General features: G+C 36.5%; 1 protein-coding gene across 1 annotated transcript in view; it reads left to right on the forward strand.

The window, feature by feature from the left end:
- CDC5L (cell division cycle 5 like) overlaps positions 1 to 17,350 on the forward strand; it is a 40,088-nt gene extending 22,738 nt beyond the window's left edge. The window contains exons 11-16 of the mRNA XM_019734745.2: positions 244 to 408; positions 1,680 to 1,760; positions 2,042 to 2,284; positions 4,852 to 5,049; positions 15,950 to 16,162; positions 16,919 to 17,350. Of these exons, the coding sequence (XP_019590304.1) occupies positions 244 to 408; positions 1,680 to 1,760; positions 2,042 to 2,284; positions 4,852 to 5,049; positions 15,950 to 16,162; positions 16,919 to 17,023 (1,005 nt within the window). The 3' untranslated portion in view covers positions 17,024 to 17,350. The remainder of the gene's footprint in view (positions 1 to 243; positions 409 to 1,679; positions 1,761 to 2,041; positions 2,285 to 4,851; positions 5,050 to 15,949; positions 16,163 to 16,918) is intronic.
- Positions 17,351 to 25,701: the final 8,351 nt, after the last annotated feature.

Genomic DNA, 25,701 nt, shown 5'->3' on the forward strand with positions numbered 1-25,701 from the left:
TGCAGAGGTAATTCCCAAACCTTCTATTAGAATATCCCAGAGTAATTCACTGATTCCAAGTCAAAGCTTTTGATTGGTCTTAATGTAGGGAAAAAACGGAGATCGAAATTAAAAACTCAGCTCTGGAGTTAGGAATTGTTTTCTAGAATTAAATTTAGGCTAATTATTTTTTTGAAACTCTTATAGAATGTTAGTTGAATACGTAATGTGTGTAACTTGAGAAGGACCAATTCTTTTCTACAGGAAAGAGAATCTCGTGAACACCTTCGTATAGGGTTGTTGGGCCTTCCTGCCCCTAAGAATGACTTTGAAATTGTTCTACCAGAAAATGCTGAGAAGGAGCTGGAGGACCGTGAAATAGATGATACATACATTGAAGACGCTGCTGATGTGGATGCACGAAAGCAGGTGGGTAATTGTGCTGGAAGGGAAGGGGTAGTTCGCGGGATCCGCCAGCAGGCTCAAAGAGTGCAGACTAGCCTTTAAATGTCTTGAGATCTCTATTTAAAAGTCTTTTCACTATTTAAAAAATTACCATAAAGTAAATTACAGCATTAATATATACTCACATAATTAATAATATACTCAGCATATCTTGAATAGGCATTCCTAAAATGTATATGTACATAGCAATTTAAATACCCTGTGTCAAGTTCATTATGCTTCTTCAAGATACACGTAAGTAGTCTTTTAGATGTTGCTTTTCACTCTAGCCAAGAAAAGGTGTTACTGAGCAGTCTTAAAAGCAAGCACATTTTGGATTGGTTGAGTAAATGGTTTTAGGTCAATGTAAACTAATAAAAAATGTGGATTTGGAAATTTAGAGTATGCTAGAATATTAGTAACACTTCGTACTAAATATCGTATAGTTAATTACTTTTTTCATTTGCAATAACAACCCAGTGATGTAAATAGGATAGGTGTTAGCTTCATTTTAGAAATGAGGAAACAGGCTCAACTGAATTAAGTTAACTTTCCCAGGTCTCATGGCTGGAAAGTGGTGAATCTTGAACTAAAACTGAAATCATGTGACCCCTATCAGGAATTCTTGCTGCAGTTCATTTCAGGATGGTTTTAGCAGTTGAATAATTTCATGAGATTGGAGTGAGAATGGCGTCGTTGGAAATCCTATTTTAGAGGGAAACCACATGAATGTAGTTTTTGGTGGGGAATATAGGATACTACTTTTTTGTGTTTAGTGCTCTTAGCTACTTTGAGTTACATTTATTCTCAGAAATGGTGTGAAATTCTAATGTGTTATCCCACATTATTTTTAATTAGAGAATCAGGAAACAACACATTCATGGGCTGGCTGTTTAAATTAAGAATTGGTAGCTTTGGGGGTGGAGGGAAGGGTTGTGTTGCAGGAGGAATAATTAAGAGTCCCCTCTAAGTTTAGGATCTGATTGAGAGAAGAAAAGGTTGATTATTTGTTGGCTACAGCTATATAAATTTGAAGAATGCTCTAGTAGACATTGGAAGTTCTTAGTTTCTACTTTACTGAGAAAATGAATAGACTTATTTCTGTTGCCTTATATTGCTTTCCTACAAACTTACAGATGTCTGTAGGTTTTTGCTCTTGAACATACATGTTCTTATAGACTAAAGTGTTTTCACCTTTATTGAAATGTGTCAAATACTGTATAACTGTTATAATGGATATAAAAATAATTTTTTAGGCCATACGAGATGCAGAACGTGTAAGGGAAATGAAACGAATGCACAAAGCTGTTCAGAAAGATCTTCCAAGACCATCAGAAGTAAGTGTTAGAAGTTTTGGCTTAGGAAGTTTTAAGTTTCTTTTCATGTGATTGATGTTTTTTAGATCATTCATAAAGTGTGTTAAACAATTTCATCTATTCTCTGGAATTCAGTAAAGCAGTTTCCAGATTCAATCACTGGTACAAATAAGATTTTAGAAGGAAAAAAAAGACTTTCTTTTGAAAATGTGTAACTGCTGTTCAATTCATGCGAGAACAAGTAATAATATTAGTATTTTGCAGCGATATGTTTGGTAATTATACTTATTTTAAAATTTTAGGTAAATGAAACTATTCTAAGACCCTTAAATGTAGAACCACCTTTAACAGATTTACAGAAAAGTGAAGAATTAATCAAAAAAGAAATGATTACAATGCTTCATTATGACCTTCTACATCACCCTTATGAACCGTCTGGAAATAAAAAAGGAAAAACTGTAGGATTTGCTACTAATAATTCAGAGCACATTGCCTATCTGGAACATAACTCTTATGAAAAGTTCTCCAAAGACGATCTGAAAAAGGTATGATTGAGCAGGAATATTTCTGTCTTGAGATATAAGTATTTGTTTGATAATGGTGTGTCTTGGACAGATACTAACTTTTTCCCCCATCCATACTGATATTCAAAAACGACTGAAATAGATGGTTAGGACATAAGTATTCATATTAAATGTTATAAAAGGAACTCCCCCTTGCCCCCCCAGCTGCCACGTTCAGTGATAGACCTTTATCAGATAAACACTGGCTTTGGTGACAAGGTGTTTTTGTTTCCTGGCCATGTGCCAATTGATAGTGACTGCAATTGCCATTTTCTCTGTTTAACTCTGCTAACTCTGAATAGAATGGAATGCCTTTAATACTCAAACGGCACTTATTTAGATGAGTACAAAAAAGCAAGACTATATTAAAAATGTTTACAGATCAAACCTTTCACTTATTCAAAGAAAGGAAATATTTCTTACTGAACTTATTCCCTTACATGATTTCCCCATGTCCTTTTTGGATAAGGAAATAAATGTTTTATTCTGTAAAGTCTGTCCTGCTGCTTCATGCATTGCTTTTTATTCTTTCTGCTCTGACAGAGCAAACAACTGTGGTTGTGAAGAGAAATCTGTACAACGGTGTGAAAAAATGCAGTTTGGTTTTATGGTTGGAGTGCTCATTAGCTTACAAGTCTTTTTTCTTTCCTCTTTATCCCTGAGGGGCAGTTATAAACCTATAGATTGGAATGGGCTAACGCATACTTGGGAGAAAAAATTAAGATTCTTTTTTCTGTCTTTTCTCCTCTACTTTCCCTTTCCCTCTTTTTCTTTGTGTTTTACCTTATTGCATAAGTAATACATGTTTATTATAGGATTTTTAGAAAATAGAAACAGGGAGGAGGGTTTAGATTTCTATTTCAACAATTTGCCCCTGGTTTCTGAGTAACTTTGAATTACTTTTTTTTTAAGTAAAGTGCGATGGGAAATGGACATCTGTTGAGTGCCTGTGCTGTGGCACGCACACTGAGTCATTGATGGGGTGGAGAATGGGACTATGAACTTGATCCTTGAACAGTTTCCTCTTTTGAGAGTGAAAATGTGAGGGGAGATGGGATTTTGGAATTAAGTTTTCTTAACTGTATTGTATGTATGGAAACTTGAAATAAGGATCACGTCGTTGCTACTATTGGTTCAGTAGGGGATAGATTCTAACAAAATATTTGAAAATAATAATTGTAAGTAGTGCTTCGGAATGATTTGAAACAAAGTAGTTTAAATATTCTCCCATATTTTATTTATCTATTTATAGTCTTGTTTGTTCCAGAAAGAATTCAAAGCAGCTATTTACTTAGCAGATTCTTTTTGGAAAGTTTAAAGATAACTTAGCTGTACTCTCTCAAAATTATAAGAGCTGGAATTGTCAATTTTTTACTACGTACGTGCTCTGAATGGTATTCAGAGTAAAATACCATTTCTCTTATAATAAAGTGTCAAATTTTCATTAAGTATGTGAAAATTGGTTTATTATTTTCCTTAAAGGGTATTGTTTAAGGTATACATTCTTTATCTTTTATAGATGTGATTTTCCACATTTTTGTTTAAATTTTTTGTGTGCTGCTCATGTCTCTTGATTCTACATATTTTGGTTTGTGTTTATTTTCTAATATTACTAGAATGATTCAAAGCTTTCTGTAAAGCACAAAAAGTGATTGTCAGTTTTTCATGAGCCATGAAGCAAAGCGCTGGAAAAAATTGATGTGCTATGCTCACGGAGTCTGTGTGTCTGATGTTGGGCTGGTCTCTATGTGTATTATCCCCATTTGACAGATGAGAAATAGTCTCAGATGTTATTGTCAGACGGCTACTTAAATGGTAAAGCTGTGATTTGAACCCAGGCTTGTCCAAGCCCCACCCACCCGTCTGTGATCTTAAACTGTTTCTTTAGTAGTGAACAAAAGCTGGTCTGTGATCCTTTGTTATTTGACTTTGTGCCTCCAGTCTCATTCTCTGGCAATGTCAGGGGCATTCCATCAGATGAGAAAAAAGGCACATGTCAAAAAAATGCCTACTTCTCTTTCATGATCCTGTGAAGTCCTAGGTGTGGGGAGGGATGGTAGAGTTGAGGGAGCTCACCCAAGCACTGATGGTCTTTGGCTTGGGCGTGATCCAGCCTCGACTGCTTACTAGTGATGTGCTTTTGAACAAGTTGTTTCATCTCTCTCATCAATTTCAAAATGAAGTTAATGTTGGTTACTTTGTAAGGTGGTTGTGGGGTTTGGAGATAATACATACAGGTAAAACGATTAAATCCAGTTCCTGGCACATAGTAGATACCTGAGAAATGGTAGCTACTATTATAATGAGTGAAGGAAAGGACATTTATGTTGTTGGGGATACGTGGATGCTTGCCTTCTCAGACCAGTCTGCATTGACTTACAGGCTCTTCATTCCTTTTACATAGGTGTTGTTCCCCTCTTCCAGAAAAACCCCAGTCAACCAGAACACCTTTCCTTTGCCGAAAGGAGGAAAAACTAGTCTTTTATAGCTTTCTGTTGATGGCAAGTATTTCTAGTACTCAAACTTACTGAAATTATTATTGTAAACAGGCCCAGGATGTTCTGGTACAGGAGATGGAAGTGGTAAAACAAGGTATGAGCCATGGAGAACTCTCAAGCGAAGCTTATAACCAGGTGTGGGAAGAATGCTACAGTCAAGTGTTATATCTCCCTGGGCAGAGCCGCTACACACGGGCCAACCTAGCAAGCAAAAAGGACAGAATTGAGTCGCTTGAAAAGAGGCTTGAGGTTGGTATCCTTATAACATTCTAATTTAAATGTACTTTGACTGAAACAACCAAATAATGCCACTGGAAACAACTTCAGAAAATTAGACCTGAGGTGATTTGCCTGTGCAGTTCTTGAGGGAAAACTGCCCTAAAGTGTTTGATCTTCTTTGGCCTTCTTTGTTGGATTTTTCAGTTGCTGGCCTTCCTGATAGAGTGCCCTCCAAGTTGGCCACAGGTCAGTCAGAACCTTTTAAATGTGGGAACAAGGAGCCAAGAAGTTAACACTAGGCGTTTGAAACAGTATAAATCAGTGCTAGAGTAAATTGTTTTCTCTACGAAGGGATCTCAGTGGTACCAAGGGGCCTTTCTTCTGTAGCCAAAAGAGCACATTTACAAAACTTTGATACCTTTTTGTGCGTCCTCTGATTTCCTGTGATGTTCTTACAGAGAGCGCCGAGTTGGATTATCTGGACAATGGCTTCCCTGATTTTTCATGTCTGTGAAAATGTTGAAATGTACTAGATGGGAGTTACATGACATGTGGTTTCTTAATATAGTCTGCATTTTTTGAATTCCAGAATCTGTGTAGGCATTTTGCCGATGGCATGGAAATTGTGGTTCATGGACCCCTAGACTGCCTCGTGGATTCTTTTTCCTTTCCTTTTTTTTTTTTTTTTAAATTAAAATGTATTGGGGTGACAGTGGTCAACAAAACTACATAGATTTCAAGTGTTACAATTCTATAATACATCATCTACATATCACATTATGTGTTCTCCACCCAGCGTCAGTTCTTCCATCAGAGTATACTTGACCCCCTTTACCCTCTTCTACCATCTACCCTCCGCCTTACCCTCTGGTCACCACTAAACGGTTGTCTGTGTGCCTTGTGGGTTCTTAATGGTGGTCTTCGGGGATGTTTCTGAGGCCAAAATGGAATGGGGAGGAAAAAGGAGTGCTTCAGGCAGTCACATGCAGAAAATGGCCTCAGTTTTCTCTTATGTGATTATCAGTTCTGTTTACAGAAAGCAGATTTGAAAATATTTTAATTCAGAGTTAAAATAAAAAATGGTAGCATCTTTGGGGTGGTTGGGGCTGTTGTGGGGCTAGGGAAACCAGCAGGAAAAATTGGTATCTTTTAATTTGCAATGATTCTAAGTCTTAATTTTACCTTTAAGATCATATGTGTAGGCACATAGTGTTTAATGCCTGTGAGCCTCTTTTATCATTTAGGGAGAAATCAGAGTTTCTTTCTAGAGTAATTCTCATGATATCCTAGCCATCTGGTGCTACTGGTTACTCTTGCTGTATTAGTGTCTTCCAGCAGGGGGTGCTGTTGCTCTGTGTTTTAATTCACAGTTAAAGTGAGGGAAAGTAGAACATCAGTGGTTAAATTTTACGTTTTGTTTTCTGTTGTGTAGGCTTCATTTCTTATAAGTGGTAGTTAGCAGTGTAATTCTGATCTAAGGTCAGTATCATAGTTGATTGGAAAGATATTTGGAAAGCTTTCTTGTAACATTTATATATAAATACTTAGGTCTCTCACTTAGTTTGAAAATCTTCTCATTTGAGGTCGGTAAACTCTTTCTGTCTCAAATGGTAAGGACATTTTGTGCCGTTTAAAATGTTAAAAAAAAAGTTTTTCCCTAAATCTCATTTACTTTGTTGAGGCACTAACTTTCATGACAGCAAATAAATGTGTCACAAAGTGAGTGGTGCCATAAAGTACAGTGATTTTTATTTCTATGTTGAATTGGTCTTGTGAGTTTTGAAGGGAAAAGTACAGAAAGAACCACTGCTGTTCTTTAGGAGATTTATTTGGGTCGTTTATGAGCAACCATTAAAAACATGTGGTTCTCTTTGTTCAGTTCAGTACCAGGAACTGAAATCTTCCGTTGAACTATTTTTGTTGAAGGATTGGTGATTTTGGAAGAATATTCATAAAACAGTCTGAAGTAATTTTTCTTTTCTTGACTCCTGGATAACTTACTTTATTGTTTACCCAACTAGTTACTTTTAAAGAATATGTAATCGAAACCTCTAATTTAGTAAACTATGCTTATTTCAAATGAAAGTTCATTAAATCTTTAAAAAAGAAGAAAAGAGACCCAAAAACCCAAATAAACAAATCCCCTATTTTATTTGTATCCATCCCTAATTCAGAACTAGGTTTGTCTTAGCTTATGTTAGTTTTTGAAGACACAATTCTACTGGTTTGAAATACATAAATATTTTATTTCAATTGTGGTAATTCTTTCATCATTTCAGTTGATTGCTAAATTATAAACATTATTCAGAGTTTGTTGTGGGGAAGGAACTCCAGTTGTATTATATAAACTAAATGCTATACTGAAATTATCCTTTCCACTCTTAGGTTCAGGGGCATATGCCTTTCTGTGCAAGCACAGTACCATGGCTGCCAGTGTGTTTGATTTTTGCTGCCATGAACTTTGGAACAGTGAATTTAAATTATGGCCCTATCACAGCATATCAAGCAAGATGAAATCCAGCTTTGTCGTGGTTGGTGTCTCCTAAATGGATTAAAAAAATATGCCCTGAGGTTTATGTTGGAGCTAGTCTTGGAGCCATTACTCATGATTAATATTTGAAACTTAGAACTTAAATGAAAATCCTTAAGATACTCATTTAAAACTAAGAGAACCATCTTAGATTTTATGTAGAATATGGTGGGTGGTGTAAGGAGTCTGTTAAATAAATAGAATCAGAATGTAGTCATGGGTCAGAAGTAAGTGAGAAAGACTTCTGAATTATAACCAAGTCCATGTATTTTATTCTGCTTTGGAGGCAGAATTAATTTTAGAACCTTGCCAGACATTTGTGTATAAAGTAAGGCAGCGGCAGCACACAGAACTGACAGCTAATATCAGAAAAGGAAAAGTCAGAAAGCACAGCATGTTGAGGCCATTTAAATATGGTGGCAAAACGCCCTGTGTATTTTCATAGCTTCTGTGAGGACATTATAAGTGTATGACAGGAAGGTACAGTGATTGTTGTTTATAGTGATACACCAAATAAGTAAGAGAAGCTTAATTTCTGTTCAGTGTCATGTTTTTAAAAAGAGGGATGGCTATAATAGGTAAGCTTTCACCAAAGGGGTTAAAAATTAAAGCGCTTTAGTACTTTATTTAATCCCATGTCCGTTGACTATTACTGAGCATCTACTATGTGCCAGCCGGTTCTAGGCCCTGGCGATGTAGCAGGAAACAGGGCAGATGAGTGCTCCTCTCCTGTGGACCTCAGTTATCTGGAAACCGCTTAATGTGGAGAACCTCATTTTCTGACGGTGCCAGATAAATGAGTCATTACTGTATTTGGGAAGTGCAAATAGAATGTGAAGTGTTCTAATTTGTTTCCACTTTAAGTGGAAATAGGAAATCGTCTGAAGACATAATTATTTTAAGTGAAATAATTTCCAGTAGGTGCAAAAGTGAAATGAGAAGTCTGAATTTAGGCCTGCTATTAAATTTAATAGTATTTGAAATAGTATCTAAACTGCTGTGTTGAGGAAGTTTGGCTGAAAAGTAGATTTTGTCATGTTAGCTATAAAAATGGGAAGGCTTTCCTTAGAGGTGGAAACGAGGTCCAGAAGTAATACTTCTCCCTGTATTTTATTGGCACAGTCAACTTAGTCAAGAAATATTATGTAACACTGACTTCTTGGAAATAAAATAACTTAAAGAACACAGATAACACATTTAAAATCCTTCTCCGTGTATTTGTAGAACTCTGTGAGGACCCCTTCCTTTACTGAATGGTTATATTTCAGCAAAAGTGGCTGCACAGTGGATACCATTTTCTCAGTGATTTTTGTTATAAAGTCAGATGTTTTTACACAGGAAAAATATCCCCTTCATATTTTTAGGGTAAGGATTAGTGGGCAGTTCTGGGTGGAGGACTGTATGTTGTGTCTCAGCAGGGCTATACTTATACTCCCTTGTGGGTGTATGTGGGGGGTGGCCTGGGGTGCAGGAGAGAGGTTCCCAGTACTTTGGAATGCTGTTTCTCAAGTTCTGCTCTGCCATGACCCTTAAAAGCATGGGCAGATTTCTTGGTTGTTTCTAGCAAGGACTCCAGAGCTGGGCCAGAGATCTCCTTGGTACAGCCACGTTGCTTCTGTTATGTCTCAACATTGAGTTGAACTTGTTTCATGCAGTTTGGGTTTCATTTCCTAGTCTATGCAGATGTGAAGTACTCTCGGTATTTGTTTAGTACATCCCTGTTCTTGGAAAGGTTTTTGTTAAGGTTTTGCCTTGTTGCTTAGCATGCTTTGCAGGGATGCATTCTGCAGTTGTGAACTCTGAGAGATGCAGACAGGAATCACGTACTTGGACCTGCATCTCACTAATAAGAGAAGGTTCCCTGATAAAACTTGATGCTAGTGAGCAGTATAGAGATTACAGGAGAGTCACTCCTGGACTCTTGTTTACAAACATTTCGATGGTGGAACCACATCTTTACAACTACAGGACAATGTTGCTGAATGGTGGGCTGGAGCTACCATGAATTCTGTATTTATTTGGGGCATTCCTACACCTGGGTTTCCCGTGGTATAAGGTTATATTCTGGGCCCCTCAAGCAAGAGTTTCAGTGAGGGATGCTCTGAATGTTTCTGAGCCTCACGGTAACAGACTTTAACTGAAGACAGTATTGGAGACCCAAGGATAATGTGTTTATTTTGGAATTACTTAAACTTAGTAACCTTAACAAACTTAGTGAGTTTGAAAGTAACAATTACACTTTTATAAGTCCCATACAGCCCCCTTTTGTAATGACCCAGGGAAACACTTACGGTTCCACTGATTCATCTCCTGGGGACCATCAGTTTTCCACTGGTCTCTGGCCAGTCTTTTTTAGACAGTTTCTCTTCTATGCATTTAAAAAAATAACATTTGTTATTTGGCATTTTTCTAAAAATAATACCTGTACTTTGTAGAAAATTTAAAAAGACATTTAAAAAATGAAGAAAAGAGCCTATCATTTAGACATAATCACCTTAAACATTTTGCAGGGTGTGTGTATGTGTGTGTGTTTTTATATTTATATTTATGTATGTGTACATATATGATTAAATATAGGAAAAAGATTACTCTGTACATACATACATACGTGTGGGTAAAAGGTGTTTAAAATTGGGGTCGTCATATAGTATTTTGTTGCATTTAATAGTATAATATTATAAATATTATTAAAAAATAAAAAGAAACCTGATCACTTGCTCTCATTTAAAGTTGGTGGCAAAGATTAGCTTTGGTGAAATCTCCAAATAATTCCGGGAGTTATATTCTGCCCAACTTCTTGAAAAGTTGTCAAGTAACTTTTTATATCCTGTAAAAATTTTCTGAGATGTTTGTTTTCCTATCGTTTTATAGCTTATTAAGAATAAAAGAATTAGGAATTTAAAAATACAAGCTGGGAAAAGTAAAAGCTTTTCTGAAGTGGCAATTCTTATATGTAGCTATGTAGGGTTATTGTCTAAGTCAGAGAAAGAATGATGGGCAGATCCATTAATTAAGATCTTATTTACATGTGTCTAGAATAATTTGTTTTTCAGGGAACTGTCTGATGGCATTAAGCCATTTAGTCCCACAGCTGGAATTTCTTCAGGCATGTTTGTGGTTCGGGAGCTGAGGCAGGGAGGACTTGCAGTTTATTAGCAGTGGTTTGGCCTAAAGTGTTGGACTTTCAAGCAGGACACGACTGCATAGCTTCATCACTTACTGGCTGCGTGGCCCAGCACAAGTTACTTAACCTCTCTGGGTCTCAGATTTTCTCACCTGTAAAACTTGGGTAGGTAATAGTTTTTATCTCAGGGAAGTGAGAGTTTGAGATAATGTAAGATTAAATGAGATACTGGATGCCTAGCAAATAGCAAGTTTTAGTGAATGGGAATTCTCTCCCATGTCTCTTCAGGTCTGGTTCACCCTTAGTGTTATCGAAATGGGATAAACTTGGTTTGATGCTTTGAGGAATCAAGAAGTAACTTCACCTTGGACAGCAGGGTGGCTAAGTTTTTATTCTATACGTTTTGATGAATGTCTGAAATTTGAGACATGGGTCAATTTTAGGAGAAGAAGCAATCAGATTTTGGTTAGTGTAAATGGATCTCATGTAACTGGATTTTAATTTAACATTTCATATATACATTTTCGTGTGTTGAAATAGTTGACATACATGTTAATGTCTCCATTATATTTAAATGTATTGATGTTTCATGGTTTGTGGTGTACAGTCTTAAAATAATTAGCCTTTAGAGTAGATACCGAATTTGAATTATAAAAAATCTTTTATTTTGGGAATTTAAAAATACACCCAGAAGTAGACTAGTGTAATGAGTCCTCATGTATTATCACCCACCTGACAGTCATTAACTTATACCCACTTTGTTTCATCTACTTGCCCTTCCCCATTATTTTGAAGCAAATTCCAGACATCATAAAACAGAATTATGGTGTGTGAAATTGGTCAACTTGGTTTCCTTACACATTTATATGTAGATATATTCTCATTTAAATTGAATTTTACTCTTTCATTTGGATGTAGTCAGCTTTAATTATATCAAATGTTGTCCTACTTTAAATTCCTAATAGTTATAGTGAACTTGATTTTATTTCGGATTATTAGAAACTTAAAGCACAGACTTCCATTATAACCATATTTTGGAGTCTTGTCTGGTGACAGGTGAACAAAGTACTTAATCCTAGCGCCACTACTAACTTTGTTAGATGTTTTAAGGAGACTTTGAAGTGTATCTCTCAGTGCATATAAGGATTTGAAGAAAAATTTTTTGAAAACTTTTGGTAAATCGGCTATAAATTCAGTGATTTGAAAATCATTGTTTTGGGAGAACTTTTGGTAAATCGGCTAACCAATAAGATGCAGTGCAAGCTCCTTAAGCTAAAATTGTTTTTTCCAAAGTAAGTTGTCCTTTAGGGCAGTTGCTAGTGTTTAATTGTATTTGTTTTAAGGGCTTAGAAATATGAATCTGAGTCTGGTTCTTCTTGATTCTTTGTATTTTCAGCAATAAGATTTTATCCTCTGTTGGACTTCAGTGCTGCTTCTGTGTGTGTATAAGTGTAGGTAGTTCTGTCCTGTGTATGCACGTGTGTTTAATGCTTGAGATTTATTGGCTAGAAAAAGGCCAGACGTTTTAGATTAGTTTTTTTCCTCCTAAAGTGCATTGAACCAGTCATAGGTTGAGCATTTTACAAAGTATACAGACACCTTCCTTCACATTTTAATGATCAGATGGCAGATGTAAGATAAGTAAGCTACAATGGAATATTTCTTCTTTATACTTTTAGTGACTAACTTTATATAGTTTGACTACATTAATTTTTCCCTGTACTTAATATTTTTTTTTTGGTAGAATTTATTTCCATATTTGCTTGGACTCTTAACATGATATTTGAGTCAAGACTTCTATAAAGCTCGAGCTAAGTAAAACTGTTGGCATTAAATGGAAGCTAACAACTTTGCAGTTTCGAAGGCTTTGGTAGTTTGGGAATAATAAATGACTCAACTGTGTGAGGTGAAGTAATTCCCAGGTATAAGGTACCAGTCATACTAAATGTGCCTTGGTGACTACTTAAACTATTATGCTGTTGCACCAGACTGGAAATTGAATATCCATGGAGTGCAGCATATAGCTAATTGAATTATCTTAACCTATGAAAATGTTAATTTGTATGACTAATTTTTAGAAAGCAAAAGAACCCAACAATAAAAAAACACTATATGCAACAACAGGGATGGACCTAGAGGTATTATGCTAAGTGAGATAAGTCAGACAGAGAGACAAATACCATATGATCACACATGTGGAATCTGAAAAACAAAACAAAACAAAACAAATGAACAAAGAAAGTAGAAGCAGACCTATAGATGCAGAGAACAAACTGATGGCTGCTAAAGGGGAGGGTGCTGGGATGAGAAAAGAAAAAGGTAGATTCTGACAGAGATTGCATTGAACCTGTAGATCAATTTGGGGATATTGCCATCTCAATATGAAATCTTCAGACCGAAGAACATGTGATGTATTCCCACTAATTTAGATTTCCTTTAAAAAGGAAGCCTGTTTTGTAAGAAATGCCATCTTCCTTATCACTCCTGGCCATCTTTCAAAAAAAATAACATTTTAATACATAAAAAAACCTCAAAACCACTATATGTATTAATTTGAAATTCTGTGCTGTTCAGGTTTTTGGAATGTGTACTTGAATCCACATGTAATTAGAGTATCAAATGTCGGTATTCTTAGAATATGCTGAATTATGGTATGAGGAACTTGATGCAACTCATGGTTTTAGTTTTTCACTTACTGGGAATGAGAACTTTTTGGTAGGTCTAGTTAAGAGAAAACAGCTGATAACCTAGCTTCTGTAATGACAGTGGCTGAAACGGGATTTTCTATCCTGATTGCCTATTCGAATCATTTGGGGGCTTTAAAAATACAGAGGTCTAAGACCATTTCAATAGGGGTCTGTAGGTTTAGGGCACTGGCACTGGTAGATTTTTAAGAGCCCTACAGGTAATTCTGAAGTTTATTATAGTAGGGGTTGAAAACCACTGGCTTGAAAAGACATGCTACATTCATGTTACTTGGTGCGGTGGTCTTCAAGGGGCAAACTGCTCCCTTAAAATAAGCAACAGTTATTTTTGCCAGCTTTATTTCCAGGAAGGGGTCCATGCCATTTTTTTATTCAGGTTGGAATTATGAAGACAGTATTGAAGCCTCATCCTTAGTCCCTTGGTCCATCAGAGAGGAGAGCGGACATGGTTAAACTCTTAGTGCCTATAAAATAATTGTAATCAGAGCTAACATTTGTTGACTGCTTACTCTGTGCCAGTCGCTGGGCCGCTAAGGGGTTCATGTCTGATTTAAGCTTCAGAATATCTTTTAGCAAAGGCTGCCCATTTTACTGACAATGAAGTGGAGACACAGGTTAAATAACCTGCGTCAGCTCAGAACAGTGGGTGGCAGCGCTGGTAGAGGGAGTAACTTGCTCTTTCTTACACGCTGCTGTGCTGCGTGGCTTCCCCAGTATTTCCTGCCTTACAGCATTGCCATGGGACGAACTTTGATTTGTTACCTATTAGAAGAAAATGGTGCCTTTATAAAGGACATTATTTAGTCATGGATTTATTCTTCAAGTGAATGGCAGAAGAAGAAACGCTGTTAACTTTTATAAAATGCTGAAGATATGATTGGTTTTAAAAGAGCTTTATTTAAATTAATTTTAGATGAATCTCACGGTCTTAAGGCACACACATGCAGCGTGTCCTCCTGCCTCCCCCCTTCCCAAAGGCGTATTTGACTTGTAATAAAGAAAGTTGGAGATGGGTAGGTATGAAGGGCTGTTTTTCAAAAGTACTTTATATTTTGAGGAACACTTTAGTTTTTGATGTTCTTCTTATATATTCTAACTTTACATAAAGCATTGAGATCGACATCTTTGTTTTTAAATCACTTGTTATGCATTTGTAGGATGTTTCAGAGTTGTTATCAGGGATACCTACGTGTTTGTTTTGGAATGATATTATTTCTAAATATTTAAAAGACATCCTACGTACAGTTTTCATATCAGCCTTTTTGCACGTGACGTTTTCTCTTGGTACCTTCTCTGCTCATTTACCGCCACCCCTGCATTTAGTATCAGAAAAGTATTTATGTATTCACACTGTCTCCTGTGTTATAAGTGCTCTCAGTTACGTTATTATGAATCACAGAGTATCATTCGGGTGTCCATTATGCTGAAACTGCATAGTTTTGATTGCCTGTGGATGCCGCTTGATGGAATCGGTTTGACAGAGCGGGAGGTGGGAGAGAGGGCAGAGAGAGACAGTAAACTGATGGAGGGGAGGAAAGGAGGGGCAGATAGAAAGAAACCAACGCAGATTTAATAATTATTCCTAAAGCTTTGACCTCAATTCCTAAAGCCGTGACACAATTATGTTGTGTGTTGAAAACAAGCATTTGCAGATCACTTTAAAATATGAAGCGATTATATTGTGGGACCCAAGAATATCCACCTAGAGGAGGTGTCACTCCAGTGAGACGCTGCCTTACACACGTACTCCATTCTCGTCCGCCTCTCATTGGACCTTCTCAGCTGGGGCTGCCTCTGCCCCTGTGCGTCAGCTTTAGAATTTTGTTCAAATCTCTCTTCTGTTAATTGTCTCTCTGTTAATTGTCCCTGTTCTTTTGTAAGTTTATACATTTTTACATCTTTCCCCCAATTTTAGAATGATCTGAGGAGGTAGCCCATCTGTGCTTAATATACATATTTAATAGGAAAACTGTCATTTCTCTTAATTTTATGGTGTCCTTTCAGTCTTCAAAAATTAAAAAAAAAAGTTTGTTTCCAAATGTGATACTTTCCTTAATATGTTGTATGCTAAATTTAGGATTATTACATTATAAAAATAATCGAGTAATTTTAGAGGTTGAGGGGTTTTGTTTTGATCACAAGTATGGTACATCAATTGGATGTTACTTGGTTATTAAAAATGTACCACATGTGTAATGTAGAAGTACATTTTTGAGATATAGGTGGTAAAAGTGGGTCTCTTGCCAGTTCCAGAATCAGTGCAGATCGGTAATAGCAGAAGTCATTTTTAGAAGTAGAGATTAGTTTTTACCATATTGTGAAATTCAAGCCTGCTTTGAGATTGAACCATGGGTGAAGTTATTATAAATAGATTATTTGGGACTAATCTGTGAAACCCTTTAGATGCAAGACAGACTCTTTTTAAGCCTAATTTTGTGTTACGGTAGCTGAAGTATAAGGGACTCTAATGTACTTTTTTGAGGCAGTCGATGAACCAGCAGCGCCTTTTTAGTCCTGTTATTTAGCCTGCTTTTCTCACGTGTACTGATGTGATCCCTCTCCCCCCTCCAGATAAATAGGGGTCACATGACGACAGAAGCCAAGAGAGCTGCAAAGATGGAGAAGAAGATGAAAATTTTGCTTGGGGGTTACCAGTCTCGTGCTATGGGGCTCATGAAACAGTTGAATGACTTATGGGACCAGATTGAGCAGGCTTACTTAGAGTTACGCACTTTTGAAGAACTCAAGAAACATGAAGATTCCGCTATTCCCCGGAGGCTAGAGGTAACATTGCCTGGCAGCGTTGCTTAGAAGGAGCTGCAAAGGCTTATGCAGCGCTTTGCTTTTCTCGTCGTCTTCCTGTTCAGGCTATCTTCTGAAGTTGATACTGTCTGGCTTCTTTCAGTGAGAACCTAAACTTTTTGACTTTCTGATCTAGCATTGCCTGGGTGTAGATGGACAGACCAGGCCAGTGGTGGATACAAAGGCTTTCCCTTGACTCATTTTCTGTTTTGTATAGAGATACATTATGAAATGGAATAAGTAACCTTGGGATTTGTCCCCCTGAAAGTTAATTGCATCCCATTCAGACAGCTCTCCGAGGTACATTAAATCAGTGTCTTTTTGTTTAGTAACTTAGGATGCTGGGAATATAGCTAGTCATTCCAAAGCATCAAATTCCTTTGGTTTAACTTTATTTCTCAAGTGACATGATAGCCCCTGCCCAGATAAAGGGCGGTCAGGGCTTATTTAAGTGCATTTGTGGGAAGTGCTAAGACAAGAATGGCTTGTTTATTTGTAGTAGAAGCAGAGATTTGACAAAAAGACGGTAGTCATTCATATGACCAAAGAATGGCTAGAATCGTACTTGTTTTAGCAAAAGTCGTTGCTATTTTTGTTTCTCATTGGGGAATGCTTGCCTCTTAAGAGTCAGGACTCAACTCAGCTGTTTGTCCTAAGATGATCAAGTACCATACGATTTTTAAAAATTTCAGTGTGCTTACATATGAAATAATTATTTAATATTTTTGTTTCTTCAAGTGTCTAAAAGAAGATGTCCAGCGACAGCAGGAAAGAGAAAAGGAGCTTCAGCATAGGTACGCCGACTTGCTGCTGGAGAAGGAGACTCTAAAGGCCAAATTCTGAAGCACAGTGTATGTTCTGTCACAAGATGAATTAATTGCTGGTTTTCCTGCTCTGGAAGGCTGAAACCGATGTTTATCTTCATTGACAAATTTGCCCATGATTGGTGGTTTTTCAGATGTTTATTTTAAATGATATTGATCTTACACATTCTATGTATAAAGACTTTAATTCTACAGGACATTTTAGGGTTTAAATTATTAAGACGATCATTCTTGTAGCAGTGTCATATTTGCAAAATTTTTTTTTAGTTTCGGCCTTTATTTTGAAAGCCTGATTTTAAAGTGCTGCCTGTGAGTACACTCTTGAATAAAAACAAAATATAAAAAATGGAGAATGTAGCTTTTTGTCTGAAGTAATTAGATACTTAGAGTGCCCACAAACCAGGGAATATGTACACTGTGTTAAATTTAATGAGTAACTTTTGGGTAATCAAAATGGTGATCCAGTATCTTAAATCCTTAAGAGGCAATCATTCTGTGGCTTTGTTAGTTTTGACTGTTTTAGCTTAGACTGGTCTATATACTGACAAGATTAACTTTTTAATACCTAATTTTTTTTTTTTTTTCAGTGTAACTTTAGGAAAGGTCTTTTCTCTGGTCAGCTGCTTACACAGTTTACAGATTAGGTCTAAAAAGATTTAATTTTTCTTGACCTGTTATTTTCTTGTAAATATTTTTTTGACAAAGGTATTTTAAAGATTAATTTCAACAAGGCTATCAAACTATTAAAGCTCTGTGTTTATCTTAAGTCAGTCACACTCGTGTAGAATTTGGGGAATGGATGGGTAGAGGTGGGAAGATCTAATTTTATGCAGTTCATATTAAATCATTTAGGATAGTATTAGTTGGCTGTAAGTTCAGTATAAGCCAGCAATGTGTTAGACTTAAACAAAATAGTTTGCCCAATCTTAGAATATACTAGGGTCTTAAAAGGGAGGGAGGGACATTCATTCATCAGATATTTATTCACTATATACCCAGTGTCAAGAGTCCTGGGGATAAAACAGTGAACAAAATAGGCATGGTTCCTGTTTTGTGGAGCCTACACAGTCCACTGAGAATGACAGACCGTAACTAAGAGTCAAATGTTTACTGAATGACTCTTACGTGCCAGGCACTTATTGATGTGTTGGAGTTGAACAGTTATTAAGACACAGTTCTTGCTCCCATGGAGGTGCCATTATTGGGAGAAATAAACATACTGGGAAAGGTATCAGATCATGAACTCTAGATTCTATGCAGGGGATTAAAATAGATGATGGGAAAGCGTGACTGGGTGGCTACTTTAGGTTGGATGATCAAAGCGCTTTCTAGGGAGGTGACATTTAAGAGGGGATGTGACTGACATCTTAGAAGGAGCCATCCTTGTGAGGTTCAAGGGAAGAGCAATGCCAGCAGGGTGAAGAACTAGCACAAAAGTGTGTGAGGAACAGAAAGGAAGCCGGTGTAGCTAGAGTGTCAAGAATGGCATTTGTATGAGGCCTGGTTATACAGGGCCGTATTTATAAGGCCACGGTAAGGAATTTGGGTCTTAGTCTATGATGGGAAGCTATGAGAAGATTCTAAGCCGAGGAATACTGTGATCAGATTTATAGAAACATCCTGTAGCTATACTGTGTGATAATAACCTCACCAGGCTGAAGGTAGGGAAACCGGTTACTCTAGTAACTGATGCAGTAATCCAGGCAAACAGAAGTGACCACCTAGGACAGTCCTGATGGAGACGTGGGAAGGTCTGAGCAGCAGTAGTCTCAGTTCTGTAGTCTCATCAGACTATAAATGTATATTGTCCTGGTATCCACTCAATTCTAATACCTTTTCTAGTAATTTTGCATGGGTTTTCTAGGAAATACTTTGCTATCATCTGTGAATAATGATGTTTCTTGTAATAGTTTAATTTGTATTGCATAGTTTGTTGGCTGAAATGTTTAGAAGAACGTTCAAGAATGATTATGGTGGTAGACATTCTTGTTTTGTTTCTGATTTTAATGGGAACAGCCAGAGTGTTTTATCTTTAGGTTGGCTGTATGGAGTCAGATAGCCTTCATCTAGAAAGGAAATTTCCCTCTATTTTCAGTTTTTAAAGAATTTGAATTAGGTATGGCCCTGGAATTTTGTCAGATACACTTTTTGGGTATCTGCGAAGGTGGTCATACAGTTTTTTCCCCATTTGATTTCTTGATGACATATTAATAAATTTTCCAACATTGAATCATCTTTGAACTCCTGGAATCAGGGAGTTGAATTAAAAACATTTTTAAAAAAATGATTTAGTTTACTTACATCTTATGTAAACTTGAATTATATGGATTTAAAATCATTGGTCTAATAATACTAGTAAAGTTTCACTTTGTTTTCAAAATTTGAAGTAATGCATAGATTTCTAGCCTAAAAACGACCAAGAATTGTGTAATTTCAAAACTGGCCATCTCTGTGCATTGTAAACTGCTCATGCTTTTGCCACATAACAGTGCAACTTTGACTGGTATACATACCATCATCCTTTGTCACTATCCTGTAAAACCCAGGGTTCCCTACCAGCACCACTGTGAGAGCGATTTTGGTGACTATTTTAACATTCACAATTATCATATTCTCTTACAGGCATTCATTAAGTGGTTGTGTTAAAATGTGTTGAAAAGCATGTTCAAGTCCCAGTAACTTTGCGACAGAAATGTGATAAAGATCCAAAAGAAACCACCACTATGAGCAAGAGTTTTTTTTTTTTGGAAATATTAGAAAGCACGGTGAGATAAGAAAAAGCAGTCTCAAAGAAAACATATAGTGCAGTGATTATAGACTTAACGCTGTCCATCCTTGTACCCTCTCTATTTTTATGTTTATTTTTCTGGGAAAATTAGTTTTGAAATATGTGATGTCCTTGGGAATGCATTTTTCCTAAAATGTGACTGACTGGACTGCCTTATTGGAACTATGGACTTGGATTTCCTAATATTTTACTTGGGAAAATTGCATTTTTGCATGAGTGAGTTTGGTCTTTTTGGGCTATTGTCCAAGTTTTGACATAGGGATTTTGCTAGCTCTGTAAAGCGGATAGGATAACTGTATATATTTTTCTATGCATTAAGCAGTTACATTATAGCATGGGAGTGATTTGTTCCATGAAAGATTGAAGGACGGTGCTTATAAAACTTCAGAGTTCAGAGCCCTTTTTGGAAATAATTTCTTGATGATTATCACTTTCTTCTGTGACTATTAGCTTATCTATTTTTAAATTTAATATTTTGTTTTAATGTATATTTCTCCTTTTGTGTTTATTATTTACTAAATTTAGGTAATTTATACTTTTCTAGCAAACTTCATTTTTTGAAATTTAATGCATTTATTTGTAGAGAATTTTAATAGAGAATAAGTATTTCTATTAAATTTGCTACTTCCAGATTATAAGAAATTTACCTTCTCTTAGTTCTACCATCATTCCTTTTTTCCTTGATTAGACTTGCTAAAAGTATCTTTTTTTCTCTTCAAAAAAGCTAGTTTGGATTTGCTTGCCAATTGTGATTTTGTTTTAAAATGTATTAATTTCTTATTTTCTGCTTATTTTTGTTTTCTGTAGAGTTTTTCCCGCTGTAACTTTTTGAGTCTGATGCATATTTTTTGTTTTTGTTTATATACAAATGAATACGTTGAAGGCTTTTGCTTATCTCTAATTTCAAATATATTCACATCCCTGCTATGCTGATGTGTTTTGTTTACTAAGTAGTTCGTGTTTTGTTCAATAATTAAGAATATTTACAAATTTCTGTGTGATTGGCTTTTTTCTTTTCTTTCTTTTTTTAAAATTTTCTGCTTGTAGGATTTTTACCATGTGGAAAGAAAATATGGCTTACGTAGTTTTTGCTTTTTAGAATTTATTGAGGTTTTGAGGCCTAACCTTTTAAAAAAATTTTCTCTGGATGTTTTTAATGAAGGTTTATTCAATTTGTGTGGGACTGATGAATGTGTATTTAACCACTTTATTCAAATTTTATTTTTCTCTGTTTGGTTATAAACTACCATAGAAAATACTGTCTTAAAGTCTTCTATATAGTTATTTCTTTCAATTCCATCTTGTCCAGAGCTTTTGCTTTGTATATTTTGATACTGTTATTTAGTGTACAAATACTCGTGTCTGTTAGGTGCAATGCATGAAGACTTACTAGGCTATAATGTTATTCTTTTTGTCCTATTTATGCTTTTTGCCTTGAATTTTACTTCTTGGATAATAGAATATTTCTCTTTTTTTGTTTATGTTTGCTTGATAAATTGTCTATCCTTTTACTTCTATATAATTTTTAGTTGTCTCTTAAAACAGCACATCTTGTTAGATTTTATATTTCAACCCATTTGGAGGGTCTCTGCATTTTAGTGGGGGAGTCTGATCCATTAGCTTTTATGTTAATTACTGACTTTGGTCTTCTGTGATCATGTTTTTTGCTTTCTCACTGATTCCTCTCATTTCCTAAATGAACTGTAATTTCCTGGCTTTAATTTTCTTAGTGATTTAGAAAATATACATCCTCTTTTAAATTTTACAAATGATTATGGTATCATTTAGGGTTCAGGAGAAAAAAACCATACCAATCATTTGAACAGGGAAAATTCAATACGAACAATTATTAACTAGTAACGGATTAACCACCAAGAGGGGCCAGGACATCTCTAAAGAAGACCAGGACTAGCAGATGTAGGAGCAGCCACTGCTTGTAGACAGAGAGAACCCAGGGAAGGGACAAGCTTTCCCTCCCCACAAGGCTGAGATTCAGATCTCACGGAAGAGGATGTGTGCGGCCCCCTGGGTGGAGAAGTTTGCTCAGGTGCCACAGTTTGAGGTGGCAGGCAGGGTGTCAGGGAAACTCTAGGAAGTCACTTGCAGGGATGCCATTGACACTCCGAGGTGCCAGCAAAACTCCCGTGAACGTGTGCCAGTGGCTCTTTCACACATTGCTGGTAGAGAAGCGTCCTGCTGGTAAGAAAGTCACATGCTGATAGTGACACTGTAGGAGCAAGCGGGAAAAGCTGTGGAACCAGGAGACGCGAAGCGCCTTGCAATGTCCCTCCAGTGCCACCTTCGGATAATGCCTTGTGTTGTGTCCACTGGCAAATGAGCAAAGCTTATAGGCTACAACACTAGTATCAAAGCAGGGCAAAAGAAACAGCTCCTTTGCACCATGGTAGGGGGATTCTGTTTTTAGTCTTTGGGAAATCTCTAGGGTATGCGTCCTATTTCACTATTCAAAGCTGTTTAATTCATCTGATTGTTGTCCCTTGTGGCCAATCTTTGGGTTTGGATCCAACTTTTTCATCTTTCAGCCTGGCTTCTTGTGCTTAGAGCATCCCTTGGAAGTGTTTCCTTGTTCCTTGCCCTTCCTGCAATCCCGCGTTATTTCGTTGGGTCCCATTTATTCCACATTTTCAGCCAAAGATAAAGATGAGGGGAGTTCAAAAATATTATCTCATTTAAAAAAGTTTATTTCCATCAGCAGTGTATGCATATGTTTTACAAAATCAAATTCTGGGATGATGATGGCTGGAATATTTTTTGGATTTATTTAGTCTCCACATGAAATCATAGCAACCAACCTCCCCTGGACAACATTTACAAGGTAGCTAAATGACAAGATATCCATCCCCAGGAACTCCAAAATACGTGTGGGTGGGGTAACCCACCAGCAGGCACAGGATGTGTGTGCTGTCGTCATGTCTATGCAGCAAAAGTAAGGGGGGCAGTGGAGCATCTGACACACCTAAGAACAGGAGAACCTTAAAGTAGCCAACAGGTGTTCATGGAATGAATGGTAGACCAATTGGAGATAAGTGGCTAAAATTGGGAAGGGTTTTGCCCACTGCAGTAGTGGGTGAGCCAAAGGGAGTAAAAGTGTGAAGACAAATTAGCAACCTTGATGATTTAACGTGTTAACTTTTTTTTAGATAGGCCTACACATTTAAAAAATCTGTCTCATGGCAAGATATTTTCCTTTGGAAAAAAAATACAACAACTTTGTAATATATAGGTATTAGCATTATCAGCTCTAACATTTGTTAGCCATGTTGACTTGCACTGTCCAGTATGGTAGCCAGTAGCTACATGTGACCATCGAGGACTTGAAAAGGGGCTGGTTCAAACTGATAATAGGCTGTAAGTAACTTACTAGATTTGGAAGACAGTATGAATAATAAAAAATCTCACTTTAATGTTGAAATTACAATTTTTTTTTATAAATAGTGGGTTAAATATTAAAATTAAGTCTACCTGTTTCTTTTAAAACGTGGCTAGTAGAAAATTTAAAATTTCATATGTGACTTGTATTACATTGCTACTCACAACCCTTTTAATTTTTTTGTTACTGATTTCTAATTTAGTTCCATTGTGGTTGAGAACATACTCTGGATGATTTCAATCTTTTTAAATTTATTGAAACTTGTTTCATGACCCAGCATATGGTCTGTTTTGGTGGATGTTCCTTGTTCACTTGAAAATAATGTGTATTCTGCAGGCTTTAATGTTCTATAAATACCAATTAGATCACATTGATTGGTAGACTTCAAGTGTTCTATATCTTTAAATGCTTTTTTTCCTCTCCACTGTCCTGTAAGTTGCTGAGAGAGGTATGTTGAAATCACCAACTGTAATTGTGGATTTGCTTATGTCTCTTCAGTTCTGTCAGTTTTTGCTTCTGTTTAGAAGGTTTGTTATTGTCTGTATACACACTTAGGATTATTATGTTTTCTTGTTGAGTTGTCATTTTCGTCATTATGAAATGTCCTACTTTATGTCTGGCAACATTCTTGGGCCTGAAGCCTATTTTGTCTGATACTAATATTGCTACTCCAGGTTTCATATAATTAGTGTTTTCATGATGTGTCTTTTTCCATTTTTTCACTTTTAACCTCTGTATCTTTATAGTTAAGGTGGGTTTTTATAGGTATAATGTTGTTGGTTGGGGTGTATCTTAGGCATGTATCTTAGACTGCTTCATATTTCACAGATCACTGAGGCTCTGTTCTTTTTAAAATCATTCCCTTTCCCCTCTTTTCTTCATTTTGTATAAATCATATTGCAGTTTTTCAAGTGTTGTACTGATTTTTTTTCCTACAGTGTCTAATTTGTTGTTATTCCTTTGCTGTGAAAATTTCATGTCAGATATTATATTTTTGTCTTTAGCAGTTCCACTTTGTTCTTTTTTTTACGTACTTTTTCTCTTCATTCATATTTTCCTTTACATCTTTGAGCATATAGAGCGTGTTTATAATAGGTGTTTTAATGTCCTTATCTGCTAATTGCATCATCTGTCATTTCTGGGTCTATTTCTGTTGACTGATTTTTCTCCTGGTTCCCAGTCATTTTCCAGTTCTTTGCAGGTCAGGTACCTATGAAGGATGGTACACATTGTGAATGTTACATTGCTGGCTTTTGTTTCCTTTAAATTATATTGGGTTTTATTCTAGCAGATAGTTAATTTACTTGCATTTCAGTTTAATCCTTTTGAGGCTTGTTTTCAAGCTGAACTAGGGCCCATGCCTGTTTTTCTAAATAAAACTTGACTGGAACACAGCCATGCTCACTTGTCTGCTTTCGTACAACAGCAGAATTGCGAAGTTGTAACAGAGACCATATGTATGGCCTGCAAAGCCTAAAATATTTATTGCCTGATCCTTACAGAAAAACTTTGCCTACCCCTGCTCTGGTAAAGTATTTGTTCATTTAAAATGAATTTATAGGCAAATATCTTAAAACTTGCTCAGTTTTAATTTCTACTACGGTAAATATCAGTAGCTAGGACCCACATAAAAGATTTTTGGGATCCTCAATTTTCAAAAGTGGAGAGGAACCCTGAGGTCCCCCAAACTGAGAACTGCTTTAGATTAAACTTGCTGGATGTAAGGAACTTGTCCTGCTCAGAGAATCTGCAGCTCTCTGGGGCCTCGGATTAAAAATGTGGTGTGCCCTGCTCTCCTGGGCGTTTCTAGCTCCCCCAGTGCCTGGGAAAGGTGGCGGCGGCTGTGTCTTGTGTGTGCAGTGTCACTGCCCTTTCCTTACTCTCATTATTGGAGTCTGAGGTTTTTCAACCTAAAGAAGCAGCAAAAGTGACTACCTGTTTCCCCGAAAATAAGACCTAGCCAGACTCAGCTCTTATGCGTCTTTTGGAGCAAAAATTATTATGAGACCCAGTCTTATTTTACTATAATATAAGACCAGGTCTAATATAATATAATGTAATATCGGATCTTATATTAATTTTTGCTCCAAAAGATGCATTAGAGCTGATTGTCCAGCTAGGTCTTATTTTCGGGGAAACACGGTTAGTTAGATTTTGTTGTTTTTAGTGATCCTAGAGAGGTGTGCAAAATATAGTCATGAGGGAACACTAAGCGATTAATGCAATAAAATCTTACTTGCAGATGAGTGACAAATCTCGTGAGGATAAGGAAGGGATTTGATCAAATAATGAAATTAAGGTTCAAGCAAAGTCCACGGTCTGCCCTGGTTTTCCACTGTAGCCACCATGGGATCTGAAATCTCAGACCAGACTAACCGCAGAACACATTCATTTTTAGGTAAAACAACCCTTTATATTACTGTACCTAACAAACCCCAGGGACTCATCTCCCTAAAAGCAGGCATAAACTGAAGGTTTAAAGAAATCCACGTTTTGGATTCATGAATAATTATGGAGG

Source organism: Rhinolophus sinicus, linkage group LG05, assembly GCF_036562045.2.
Source record: "Rhinolophus sinicus isolate RSC01 linkage group LG05, ASM3656204v1, whole genome shotgun sequence".
Lineage (NCBI taxonomy): Eukaryota > Metazoa > Chordata > Mammalia > Chiroptera > Rhinolophidae > Rhinolophus > Rhinolophus sinicus.